The 14234-nt window shown below is 41.1% G+C and overlaps 1 protein-coding gene across 1 annotated transcript in view; it reads right to left on the bottom strand.

The window, feature by feature from the left end:
- MPPED1 (metallophosphoesterase domain containing 1) overlaps window positions 1-14234 on the bottom strand; it is a 148606-nt gene that overhangs the window by 90841 nt on the left and 43531 nt on the right. Inside the window, exon 3 of the mRNA XM_061637875.1 lies at window positions 7057-7282. Within this exon, the coding sequence (XP_061493859.1) occupies window positions 7057-7282 (226 nt within the window). The remainder of the gene's footprint in view (window positions 1-7056; window positions 7283-14234) is intronic.

Below are 14234 nucleotides of genomic sequence, written 5' to 3'. Positions count from 1 at the left end.
GGTAGTGACGAGAAGTCAATGGAAAACATCAGAAACATCCCTTTCCTCCCGGGTTTTGAAACAAAAACATAAACAAAATAAACAAAATACTCAGGAAAAGGGTAAAAGGGCAAAAAAACCCAAACCCTTAGCTTTGACGACCTCCCTTACCTTACCAGATCCTTACTATCTGCAGCAACCTTCAACAAACCTAATGACTCAGCAACACATTACTCAGTATCTAGCTTCCTCAAAATCCGTCTTAAAGAACACTTCTCCTGATCCTTCGCAGAACCATGACTGGTCCATCTCACATTATTCTTCTAAAGATCCGGTTGATTACAATATAACTGCTCCAACGGTTTTAACCCTCGCAGAAGAGATCACCATAGTGGAATCAAAACCCATCCCAAAGAACACTTCTCCTGATCCTTTGCAGAATCATGATTGGTCCATTTCACATTTTTCCTTTAAAGATCCGGTTGATTACAAAATAGTTGCTCCAACGGCTTTAACCCTCGCAGAAGAGATTGCCATAGTGGAATCAAAATCTGGAAAGAGATCTGATTCATCAGATGAAACCACCCATTCTCGCAAAACACCATTGGATATTAGCATGGATGATCCTGAGCATTTTATACAGAACTCAGCTGAACTTTCACCATGCTTGCATAACGACCAACCCTTAAACACATCATCCCAGCTCCTGCGCAGAACGACGAAGCCATCTTGTCACAAAGGGACGAAGGTGGACTCACCCTCTGAGGAGGCCGAAGTCCCACCGTCTTGTAAGACCTCGGAGGTTCCAGCAGCACTTAAGGAAATTAGTCCTACTCTACTAGGCTGTCTTTTTATGATAGCCCTTGATTTAGACTCTATCAACTCCTTAATACTTGAATCCAACCGCCTGCTAACCTCGTTGGTTAACCTACGTTTCAATCACGAACACGTTCATCCAGACGCTCATCTACCAATCACTCCCTCTGTTTCTCTTCATAGCAAACAAGGGAAATTGGGAAACAATAAGCACAGAGCAAAACCCAGGAAATTAAAACGATGCCACTGTCTACCGCCACTACCTAAGAAAAAGAAATCTGGCAACGTGAAGAACTACAAACATTCACCCAGGAGAAAAATGAACTTTAATAAGTTATTTGCCCTCTTGGAGGGTAGTGCAACCACAAGGTCTATTGGGAAAACAAAGGAGTACCCCCCCAAGGAAAAAAAAAATGCAAAGCCTCCACTCCACCGCATCAATGTGCCATTGAACAATTCTAAGAAAGCGCCTAATGTAGATACCATCTCTTCTGAACAACATAATTGCCCGTTGACTGAACATTTCACCCCAACTCTGGACGCTTTTGATTTATCACTTTCCTTTCAGAAGCAGGCAAACACATTTACTGATTTCCCGCAAGACCCGTGGGCTGAAGCACTCTCAAAACCCAAAAGGATCCCCATTAATAAGGTTAATCAATGGAACTTAGTTTTGAACCCTTCCCATCTAATATTTGAAAACTACCCGAAACCGCCTGGATTACTTTCTCAATCAGAACGGATTCAACATTTTTGCAATTTATTTAGAGCAAAACTGTCTTTATCTATAACAGATATATCTAATGTTAAATATTTATTCTACAACGGCTATAAGGCACGTGCATTAATTCAATTCTCTTCCCATAACATACCCCGCAAATTTCTGTCTATCAGACCATTATTAGCTGACCAGGGAATAACCCTACATAGATATTTTGAAAATAGAATAGCTCCTAAACCTTTAATTAGTAGTCTCTCTAATCCCAGATCCCACATTTCCTCACTGCTTAACCCCTCGACTCACGAACCCCTAGTTCCCCTTATTTCTGTTTCCCCCCCAATGGCACAGATCTCTAAAGGTCTTTCGCTATTAAACCTACCTCTTCCCCCGCAGGCCCCTCTGAACTTATTTACTCCGGAAGAGCTACTGCTCATAGAAACCTATAGCTCCCTACCGGTCTCCAACCAGAAAGAGATATTAGACCGCTTAGAACAATTGAAAATCTATCTTATCTAACTCAAGAAAAGTAGTCCACCTCATTTACCATCACCGAACTTCATCCCCTCCACCATTAAGGAGCCACAAATTAAAACTCTAGATTTTGGACAAGCTCCTAATACCAGCACCCCTGGGGAACCAAAGATTAATTTGGAGACCGCTTTCCTTCCTTTTCAGCCCCCTCATCAACAGATTGAGCAGAGGACTTTGCATGAATTCCCTCCTATCCTACCTTCAGAAGGCCTTACTCCCAAAAATTTCTCCTCCTATGAGCTAGCTAAACGGGCAAAAATTGACTCCCCTGGGTTTTGGACAAAAATGTGATTCCTGGACCCAGAGGAAAGAGGGTCTCCCCCTCTGATCCCCGCGATGAACAATCTCGACCCACAAGTACAACCCCCACCAGGACCATCAAGGAAAAATGGCTGTGTTGTACAGCCCATTTTCTTTGATGAAATCATCTCTATATGACCCATAACTATTTTGTCCTGGAACATCAGCGGTTGGGAGAATAAATGCTTCGACATTGATTTTAAAGAATATCTAAATAAATTTATGATCATCTGCCTGCAGGAAACCTGGATTACTTCCCCAGACAAAATGATCCTACCAGATTACGTACCCTTTTCAATCTCGGCGACCAAGAATACTAAGCAAGGCCGCCCTAGTGGGGGCCTCACAACTTTTGTCACTAGTTCCTTGGCAGTGACAACTGCTCAGCTTCCACTAATACTTCCAACCTTTATGCTGGCCCTTAGGATAAAGGGCATAAGCGGCGGCCCCGTGATTTGCATTAACATTTATCTACCTCCTCTGCATGACTTTACTGATCTGTGGGTTAGGATGGATGAAGCCCTCTCTCATATAGAGACTCAGTACCCATATGACAGAATCATTTTATGTGGGGACTTCAACGCCAGAATAGGCAACTCCTGGCAGCTTAATATCAACTCCTCTAATCAAGCCCCCCTCATTCAAAACCTGCCCTCCCATAATTCAATACAAGACCTAAAGTCGAACAAGCAAGGCTCCTTACTAATTGAACTCGTATCAGCACACCTTCTGGAAATACTAAATGGCTCTATATATGACCAATCCTCGGGCTCCTTCACCTATTGGACACCACGTGGCTCTAGTGTGATTGACTATATACTGGTCTCTCAGCTGATGCTAAAAGATATTATAGACTTGAAAGTCAACATAAGGACTGAGAGCGACCACTTCCCGCTCTCACTCAGACTTAAGGCTCCTAAGAGTAGCCCGATATACCCTCTATCTATAAAGCCAGCTGCCCCTGAAAAAAGAGTCTTTTGGTCAGACAGGAGGTGCAAATCAGTCGCTCATCTACTGGAGAGTGACACATTTCAATTAATACGGTATGAGGTTTTGAACAAAATTCAAGACCCCTTATTGGCATTTCAATCCGTTTTATCTTTACTCAGGCCTTATATGATCAATAAAAATAACACTCCTTCCAGTAAATTCCAACCGAGCCAATGGTTCGATCAAGACTGTAGAGAGGCCAAAAGAATTCTAAAAAAATCTCTCCAGTGGTCAATCAAGTTCCCGTCCCCCCAATCTCTTATGGCCTTCAGATTAAAGAAGGCCTCTTACAGAGCCTTTTTGAAGGAAAAAAAACTAGACTTTGCTGAATCTCGTTGGAATCTTTTAATAAAGTCGATAAATGAGAACCAAGAACGCCAGTTCTGGACTTTAGTAAAGTCGGGACAAGGGCTGAGCAATATTCTTAAGCCCGACATAATTTCGATTTCAACTTGGCAAGCTCACTTTCAAAACCTCTATTCCTCAATCTCGTCTCCACACAATATTCTCCCAATGTCAGAAATCAAGAATTTGCCGCCATGGCCCCCAGTTTCAATCCAAGAAATAAAATCACTGATCGACTCATTAAAAAATGGAAAAGCCCCGGGTGAAGATTTTCTCTTACCAGAGGTCATTAAACAATTCTCCGACTGGTGGACCCCATTTTGGCCCGCTTATTTACTAAAATAAATGACATTGGTGCAATCCCCGAGGGCTGGAGATGTAACATCATCATCCCTATTTATAAAAAGGGTGATCCCTCTAACCCTGCCAACTTCCGGCCAATCATCCTGTTGAACGTAGTTTCTAAACTCTACGCCAAATTTCTTTTAATTAAATTAGAAGACTGGGCTCTGACACAACAGATCATTCACCCAGAGCAGGTAGGCTTCTGTAAAGGCTCCTCCCCGATCGATCACTGCCTAACTCTCAATTTTTTGGCAAAACAGTCCATCGCCGGTCCCACCCGACATTTATACGCAGCATTTGTTGACCTGGCCGCAGCGTTCGATTCGATTGACAGGAACGCTCTGTGGCACAAGCTGTACAAACTGAATATTGACCCCCGCCTTCTATATTTAATTCGTATTCTATATGTCAATACATTTGCACTGGTAAGAATTCCCTTTTCTGGAGCCCTCACCGACCCGATCGAGGTAGAGAGAGGTGTTAAGCAAGGTTGCTTGTTAGCCCCCCTGCTTTTTAACCTGTTTTAAAATGATATTATCCCTTTCTTATCAGGACCTCAATTTTTTTCCCCCTCTATTGGCCAAAGGAAAGTCTCGACACTTCTTTACGCCGATGACATGGTCCTCCTTTCCTTAGTCCCTATCGGACTTAGAAAGTTATTGAGATCTCTACAGACCTATTGTTCAAAGGAAAACTTGAACATAAACTACGCTAAAACAAAGGTTTAGTATTTGGGAAGAAATTCCAAGGCCATCGTTGGCATATAGCTGAACATCAGCTAGAGCAACCTCGTGAATTCAAATATCTAGGAATTTACTTTTCAGACACCCTCTCTTGGCAATACCATCGACAATATACTAAACTGCTCGCGTCTAAGACAGCAGGGTCAATACTAAAAATTTTTGCACTATGGGTGGCAATCAGATCCACCCAGCATTAAAAATTTATAACGCCAAGGTGATCCCACAGATCTTATATGGAGCCTCAGTATGGGGTTGGGATAACCACATTGTTAAAGCCCTAGAAACCATACAAAACAGTTTTCTCAGGCGCTTACTATCTCTCCCGATGGGTACCTCAGCAGCAATGATACGAGCTCAGACTGGCTCCCCTCCCCTTATAGCACATATACATTTCACTCTTTTGAAGTTTCTAAGATCTACTAAAGAGCCTCAGTCTAGGGCATTACTTCAGTTGTGCCTTAAACACTCTTTTGCTTTTGCCCTATGGGGCTCTAAGCTAAATAACTTGTTATCTACATACCATCTCTCAGCATTGGAGTTTAACTCAGACCTAAACAACAAATCTTTACATGAACGTATATTTCTTTACTCCCTGAAATTAGATATGCTAACTCTTACCAACTCAAAGGTTTCTCCTTGGTTCTGGCGTTTTAAATTCGTCCCTCAATGCGCTACGTACCTCACACAACCTAAACCCTCTGCTCTTAGACAGGCTTTTACAGCCTTACGCTTTTTTTCCCTACCAAATGCTGATAGGGAAGGTCAATTAGCTAGTGTCCCTAAGGATCAAAGGATTTGCGTCTGTGGTTCTCCAACACTGGAGGACCTCCCTCATGTATTGCTCTATTGCCCAATATATATCCAACCAAGATCTAGATTCCATAAGAAATGGCTAGACATTCCCTGGCTTATCTCAGCTGATGAAAAAATTATTTTCTTAATGGCTGACCATATCCGAGAAGTAACCCATAATGTATCCCTTTTTATAATAGCAGCCAGAAAACTTCGGGCAAATCACATCGCCTCAACAAATATAATCTAGGCACGTTTTTAATTCCCCTTGTTTCATTATAAATTATTGTATTTATATCATGTTTGTATTGTATTTTTACTGTATTACTTGCGTTGGCCTCCGGCCCTGCAATTCAACTTAATAAACAAAATTCCAAAAGGGGATCCCAGGGAATGCAGTAATTATCAAACTATTGCCTTAATATCCCATGCAAGTAAAGTAATGCTCAAGATTCTACAACAAAGGCTCTTACCATATATGGAGCGAGAAATGCCAGGTGTCCAAGCTGGATTTAGAAAGAGATGAGGCACCAGAGATCATTTCACAAACATACATTGGATAATGGAACGGACCAAGTAGGACTTGAAAATGGAAATGGAAATGGACTGCCTTCAAGTCGATTCCAACTTATGGCGACTCTATGAATAGGGTTTTCATGGTAAGCGGTATTCAGAGGGAGTTTACCATTGCCCCCCTCTGAGGCTGAGAGGCAGTGACTGGCCCAAGGTCACCCAGGTAGCTTCATGGCTGTGTGGGGAATCAAACCCTGGTGTCCCAGGTTCTAGTCCAGCACTAACCACTACACCACACTGGCTCTCTGTCTCAAGTAAATGTGCAAAATATTACCAAAAACATATCAATAAATTTTTCTGTACTAACAATAAACTGGCCATAATTGGCCCTTGGGTGTGGGAGAGGAGGTTAATACTTTCTGGTGGCAGCCTATCATCATCCTTTTTGTTGTTGGTGTGCGAAAAGGGGGCCTGCCCAGAAGGAAAAAGCCTCTTCACCGTGCCCCCCACCTTTCATAAGCCCTGTCTGAAGATAACAGGGCATGAACCTGGGACTTTCTGCATATAAAGATTTCAGCTGCTACCCTGCCCCCATTTCTGTTTCTCCTATTTAATCAGCGAAACAATAAATTGATTAATCATGAAGCAAGAAGCATGCGTTCTTTGTTTTTAAATTATGAACACATGCTTCTTCCTATTTATGAAAGAAGGCAGACGGTGCTTGCCATATGCAGTTTTTATAAGTACTGGTATACAAATATATATTTATAATCTGTTGCTTGATTAATTGGGGACACTTTTTAGTGGATCAAAAGTTTTTAATTCATTAATCGAACGATCAGTTAAACTTTGTAACCTTATTATAAAATATATGGAATATTACATATGGAATATATGGAATACTTTCCCTTGTATAACCATTGAAATGTGAACAATTCAATTCAATTTCAGTATTAATCAATACTATTTTTAAATGCTTACCAAGGAGAGCCATATATCCTGAAGCCCCTCACGGTCACTTCTGAATCTTGCAGGTATATGCAATTTGTTAAGAGAGACTGTACATTTTCGTAGCTTTCTGGCTTCAGCTTGGATACCGAGGGAAAATAGTAAAAGTCCTGCTTGATTAAGTCCGCCATGAACTCTTGGTCAAATGTCAGTTCATGATTGCCTGCTATCACAATCTTGTATTCATATGGTAGGCTGCCTAAAAGTTAAGGAGAAAACACAATAAACCCATTTATGAATTTGTTTTTGTAATTAGCATTAAGTATCAAACCTGTTCATGATTTAAGCATCTTTTATGTTGTTCTAATATAGCTGATGCTTTAAAAACACATGACCAATTTTGACAAACATTTCACTGGTCAATTGAACTTTTTTTTTTTTACCAGTCCCAACTCTGTTTCCAAGTACTTTTCTCCTCAGTTGAATTCTGATAACAGAGGTGATGGCAACTTGGCAAAATGCACATGGAAGGCAAGAAGCAGATGTGGGGAAGGTTCAGCAACCCTTACTTGTTTACATATTTTACTGCTAAAATACTTGAAAAAGAAACATGTCCACATTTATTAGCACACATTAGCACATACAGTCATCTACCTGTATGAGAATATTGCATTTTGAAATGATAGCTAACAACTATAATGAAAACCAATCTCTTTCATCTCTATTATTTTCTGAACATCATGATTTTCTGCTTATGATAAAATTAAAATTATTGAAAACATTTCTTGAAATTTAAGGGTTTTTTCAATTACAGTTTTTAAGTGCCCACCATTATAGCAAACTTCAGTTTCCTTTTCATATATATTTTACACAAACATAAGCTGCTAATATCATGCAAGTGCTATAGTAGTTAACACATTTAGAACTGCTGTTCTAGTATTTTTGACAAACGTAGAAAATTCTATGCTAAATTTGTATGAACAATTCCACTTCCACTGTATTTTCTAAATACTTTCCAGCTCATCTAAACTATTTGTCAAAACAAAAACCTGTAAACTGGTTATAGTTGTTGCTTCAGCTAAAACATTTATGTTATGCTGCTTATCTATGAATGTTACTTAAGCAAATTAGCAAATCACTTTAAATTTACAGTAACATTTATTATAATGGTGCTTACAAGCACCATTATTTATCGTTATAGGTCTGTCAGCTTTTCAATTAACTCTCTTTTTTATGAGTTTGCAGCTCGGCTTTTTTCTAGTTTTCCATACTACTGTAACTGGCAACTCACTAAGTCCTACATTGCAAAAATAATCTCATTATTTTTGCCAAATAAAATATTAGGCCACCATCTTGCAAATATTTATACTTATTCAGCTACAGAAGATCCTGCTATTTAGCTGTTCTCTTCCAGAGCGAAGATGCACAATAGTTCGCTTGCTTGCTTGGAGTCCTGGACCCCAATATTTGACACACTATTTGGGAGGGACTGGTACCAGCAAGCAGTAATGAGTTGGATGAGGGCCAATAAACTGAAGCCAAATCCTCATAAAATGGAGGCTTGGATGGTTCTCATGTCCAGGAATTGGGCTTCAGAGAGACTCACAGTCACCCTGAAGGAGCAGGTTTATACTGTGGGGGTACCCCTAGATTCAGCACTAGCGCTTGAGGTCCAGTTAATTTTTATAAAGAGGAGTGCCACTGGTATGCCAGGTATGGTTGTTCCTGGACCAGAATAGTCTGGCTACAGTGATGCACACTCTGGTAAACTCATGTTTAGACTACTGTAATGTGCTCTACATTGTGCTTCCCTTGGAGATGGACTGCAAATTGCAGCTAGGACAGACTGCAACCACTTGAATATTAGCAGATGTATCCACACAGTGCCATGTTTCTTCAGAGCCTACACTGCTGCCTATACATTACCAGACTAAATTCAAGATGTTATCATTGATTTATAAAGACCTTCCTGACCTGGGACCCAGGTATTTGTCAGAGCACCATCTCTTCCTATACCAACCAACTCAGGCTCTGAAGTTGGCAGAGGTGGCTCTTTTTGTTGTCCTTCTGTCAACTGTTGCATGCCAGGTGGTGACATGGGATCAGGCCTTCTATGTAATGAAACCTAAAGTGCAGAATTCTCTCCCCCAGGTGATACAGAATGACCCAATTTAACAGGATTCAGGCACCAAGTTAACTCATATCTGTTCTACCAGGCATTTTGTGAACATAATCTAGACAATTCAAGATCTTCGGATGTGTCAAAACTACTGCTGTAACCAATGTTGGTTTTAAAATAAACTATTAATTTTAGTTGTTTCATTGTTGTTTCTCTGTAAAATATGTGTTATAGTACATTGGCAACTGCTCTGTGATTCTTTTGTAACAAAGAGCAGTCTAAACGTTTCATAAATAAATAAAAGCACACTAGTAGAGCACATACTTGCATTTCACATTCAGAAGATCATATGTTCATTCCCTGGCATCTCCAACTTGAAGGAACTAGTAGCAGGTGATATGAAATACCTTTTCCTGAAACTCTGGAGAGCCACTGCATGCCAAAGCAGACAATACTTCGCTAAATGAACAAATAGCCTGACCTGGTACAAGGCATCAGCTTCTTTTGTTCCTAATTAAATGCACGTAGCAGCCATTCAAAGTGAGGCAGCTACTTTGTCTGAAATAAATCACTGAACTGGAGTGAGCAGAATGAGATCTTCCAAACATAAGTCAGTAGGGTGTAGTTGCACTAAAATTTTAGTGACATAGATAGAACTAATGCAAGGCTACTCCAGTATAAGCTAGTTCAGCCTTTCCCAACCAGTGTGCCTCCAGATGTTGTTGGACCACAACTCCCATCTTTCCTAACCGCTGGCAATGCTGGCTGAGGCTCATGGGAGTTGTGGTCCAACAGCATCTGGAGGCACACTGGTTGAAAAAGGCTGAGCTAGTTGGTAGAATGCAGCCATATGGTCTAAAGTTAAATTATGAAGAATGCTTTTGCCATTTCAGAGTTAGAAAGACAACATACAATTTCCCAACATTTATCCATAACATAACAGACATGGCATGGCAATTTCAGCTGGTAAGACCGCTGCAGCCATTTCTGGGCTGGGATAGCCTGACCGCTGTTGTCCACACACTGGTAACCTCCAGGCTGGAGTACTGTAATGCGCTCTATGTGGGGCTGCCCTTGAGGTTGGTCCAAAAGCTGCAGCTGGTGCAAAATGAGGCAGCGAGACTGCTCACTGCGGCAGGGTATTGCCAACATGTCACCCTGCTACTGAAAGAATTGCACTGGCTGCCCATTTGCTACCAGGCCAAGTTCAAGGTTCTAGTTTTGGTGTACAAAGCCCTATACAGCTTGGGACCTGGATACCTGACAGACCGTCTTACTCCTTATATACCCAGTCGATCACTGTGCTCAGCAGGCAAGGGCCTCCTGCAGATACCATCTTATCAGGAGGTCTGTTCTTCACAGCATAGGAAACGGACCTTTAGTGCGGCAGCACCTACCCTGTGGAACTCCCTCCCCTTAAATATTAGACAGGCGCCATCTGTTATCTTTTCGGCGCCTGTTGAAGACCCTCCTCTTTCAACAAGCCTTTTCAGTTGAGACCTTACGCCAGTCTGCTTCTGTGTTGGAGTTGCTTTTTAACATGTTTTTAAACCTTTTTTTAAAAAAATAGTATGTTTTTATCCTTTTTTTAAGATGTCTTCAAAGCTTTTTAAAAAATGTTTGTTTTGTTTTAATGTATTTTAAAGTCTGTTTTTATGATGTTTTAAAGTGTTTTTAGTGCTTTTGTTTGCTGCCCTGGGCTCCTGCTGGGAGGAAGGGCGGGATATAAATCAAATCAAATATATAAATAAATAAAATTCCCCAAGTATTTTGTTAAATCCTTCTGCACTAGGAATTCTTGCATATTATTTCCAGTGATCTAAAATTAATTTCCAGGATGTAAACAAATGTGCAACTGTTTCTTTGCCAAACAGGCAAGTTTTTCTGGAGCAGCAGCCCTACTTTGTTGCATGACAAACAAGATTTGAAAGTTACAGGAGTTTCACAAGCAGATTCTAATACGAAAGGAGTGTGCAATTCACAGTAAAAAAAATCCAGCTGGGTGTACATTTAGGCACACTCTTCAGATTCAAAGTCACACTTAGTGAAGATTAACAAGATTAACAATAAATGAAGGGCTTGCCTTTCAATATTTTTTTAATATGATCAGCTTAAAATAAAAAACTAATTGCCCCAATAAATCCTGTATGTCTCTTTTTGTAGTATTCTATATACTGCCTATGTTTTTGTTGTGAAGATAGAGAAGTTAGTTTTGTAATGTAGGATCCCAAGATAAATATACTATAATATAGATTGAGTGGTCATTTGGCTGCAGCCAGAAGCCTTTCTTTCTCTCTCTCTCTTTAGCTTTTTATTAAACTTTTCATACAATAAGTAAAGGAAACCACTTTACTTAACCCCCCCTCCCCTCACCCCCCATGGACTGATATTCACAGTAGTTCATTGACATTTGAAATCTTCATCAAAACAGTCAGTTTTTATAAATGGGTTATCGGAATTCCATCTTCAACTTCAAGAAAAGAAAGTGATAGGACAAATCCAAGTATAACTAAGGCAGACTATCCATATTCTAAGGATAGTATTTCAGATGTTCCCCTTTCTCTCATTTATATAGGCAGAAGTCTCTGCTACCCCAAGCACTCTATGACAGCCACAAACGGGTATATGGTGCAGGAGGGAAACAATCTGTCCCTGCTGCATTAGCATAATCAATAAATTTGTTCCAAAATGCAAGGAAAGTGTCTTTTGTCTTCTTGTCTCTTGTTTCTTTCTTTTTTTCCTTCTGTGCAAGGCCACCTGCCAGATCCTCTGGTACCAAGAATCTAAGATGGCTATTTTAAACTTTTTCCAGTTCCCGGCAATCACTGACCTAGCTGCAGAGAAAAGATGGTTCAAGAGGACTTTATGATTCAAATCTGAGTCTGAACCTGATTCTATGGACACCCAGCTTTTTAGAGGATCTCTTTCCATAAAGGAAATGAGGTGAGCCAATTGACTGGCAGTGTAGTAAAGCTCCAGTTTGGGTATTCCCCACCCCCCCTTGCTGTTGTGAAGAATATAAGAGGGATTGACGGATCCTTACAGCTTCGGTGCCAAAAATAAAGCTATTTAATTGTTTTTGCCAGTGTGACAGTTGCAGTTTTGGGATCCTCACCAGCAGGGTTTGAAACAGAAATAAAAGTTTCAGGAGCGCCATTGTCTTTATAGCGATCAACCTATCCATTATGCTGAGATTTTGTTTTTTCCATCTGTTCACCTCTTTGCTTATAATGCTCCAAATTCTCCCATAGTTGGCTTTATACAGTTTATTAAGATTTTTGTGATTTGTACTCCCAGGTAACAGAATCCAATCTGTCTGCTTGGGATGGTCAATGCCCTAGATAGCTGTTTCTGAACGGGAGGCAAGCTGTTAAAGAACAGCAGTTTTGATTTGCTAAAATTATCTTTAAGACCTGCCACCCTCTCAAACGTGGCCAGTTCCCAGAGGAGGTGATCTGTAGATACCATGGGTTTGGATGTGGTTATGACCATATCATCTGCATATAGTCCTAACCGATATCCAGCTCCATTTATTTGTACTCCTGTAATCTCTGGGTGGGCCCTGATCCTGCGGATTAGGTGTTCTAAAGCTAGTACAAACAACAAAGGGGAGAGAGAGCAACCTTGTTTTGTTCCCCGTCACAATTTGATTAATTTTGAATCTAAATTAGTAACTCTGACTGTTGCTTCTGATTTTTTATACATTTGGCTTAAAACTTCTATAAATTTAGAGTCGAACTTCATATTCTGTAATACTTGGAGAAGGCATCCCTGCTCAGTCATGAAGTTTGCTGGGTGACCTTAGGCCAGTAACTGTCTCTCAGTCTAACCTACCTCACAGAGATGTTGAGAGGATGAAATGGGGAGGGGAACAACCATCTTTGAGCTCCTCATAGAAAAAGCAAGATGTAAATGAAAATTATAATAGGAGCCTCTCAGCTACAACTGGGGTAGTGGAGAGGCGAGGGAGGGGAGAAAGAGGGAAATCATATGTAAAAGCCCCAGTAGAGACCTGAACAATGGAAACCTGCCTGTAAAAGGAGAGGGAAGGTCTTAACACTCTGTCTCTCTCTCAGATCAGCGGGGCAAAGAGAACAAGGGATGGGGAGGCAATAATTATTATGTAATTAATGCTGCAATCCAGTTCATTTACCTGGGAATAAGTCCTATTGAACCCAATGGAGCTTACTTCTGAGTAGACATTATTGGATTGCAGCCTAAGAAAGCCAGGAAAGCCTTCTTATTTCCCTTTCCAAACTCCACAGCCCACTCTTAGGCTGCAATTCTAACTACATTTACCTGGTAAGAAGCCCTTCTGAATTCAACAGGGCTTACTTCTGAGCAATTGCCACCCTGGGTTCCTGCTGGGAGGAAGGGCGGGATATAAATCAAATAATTAATAAACAAACAAACACAGAAATAAATAAAATTAGAATAGACATATTTAGGTTCTTTTTCAACCACTTCCTCCCGTAGCATTGCCTCACTTCTGCTGCTACAGGCCAGCAAGTTTTCCCCTTCCTCCCATGCCTGAAATTCAGGACAGGCAGGGCAGCTCCTTAGCAACCGTCTTGGTGCTTCTCTTTCCTGGCAGCAGCGCAGCTGAGCAGGACGGACTCTGTTGCTGAAGAGCTGGCTGGGGTTTGCCTGAGCCACTGCCCACTGATTCCCTCCTCTGCTGCTAGTCTGCGCTTATCCCAGGAGGGCCCCCTGGGGCACTGTGTGAGATTCCTGGGCCCTCAGAGCAGTGTCCCACCAGGCCATGTGCTAGCGCTGGGCCTAGGTGCTGTATCAATGTCCGGAAGCAGTAATGGATTTGATGAGAACCAATAAAACTCAGTCTAAAAATCTCATTATAGACGGTTCATCTAACCAAGGAGCTGGTGTTCGATCTGTTCTGGATGAAGTTTATTTTTATTTATTTATTACATTTATATCCCACCTTTCCTCCAAGGAGCTCAAGGTAGTGTACATAGTTCTCCCCTCCCCATGTTATCTTCACAACAAATCTGTGAGGTAGGCGGAGAGGCAGTGACTGGCCCAAAGTTACCCAGTGAGCTTCATGGCTGAGTGGGGATTCAAACTCTGGTCT

This window comes from Rhineura floridana, chromosome 8, assembly GCF_030035675.1.
Source record: "Rhineura floridana isolate rRhiFlo1 chromosome 8, rRhiFlo1.hap2, whole genome shotgun sequence".
Classification (NCBI taxonomy): Eukaryota; Metazoa; Chordata; class Lepidosauria; order Squamata; family Rhineuridae; genus Rhineura; species Rhineura floridana.
The sequence above is the reverse complement of the archived record's forward strand: the minus strand, read 5'-3'. Positions and strand labels throughout refer to the sequence as shown.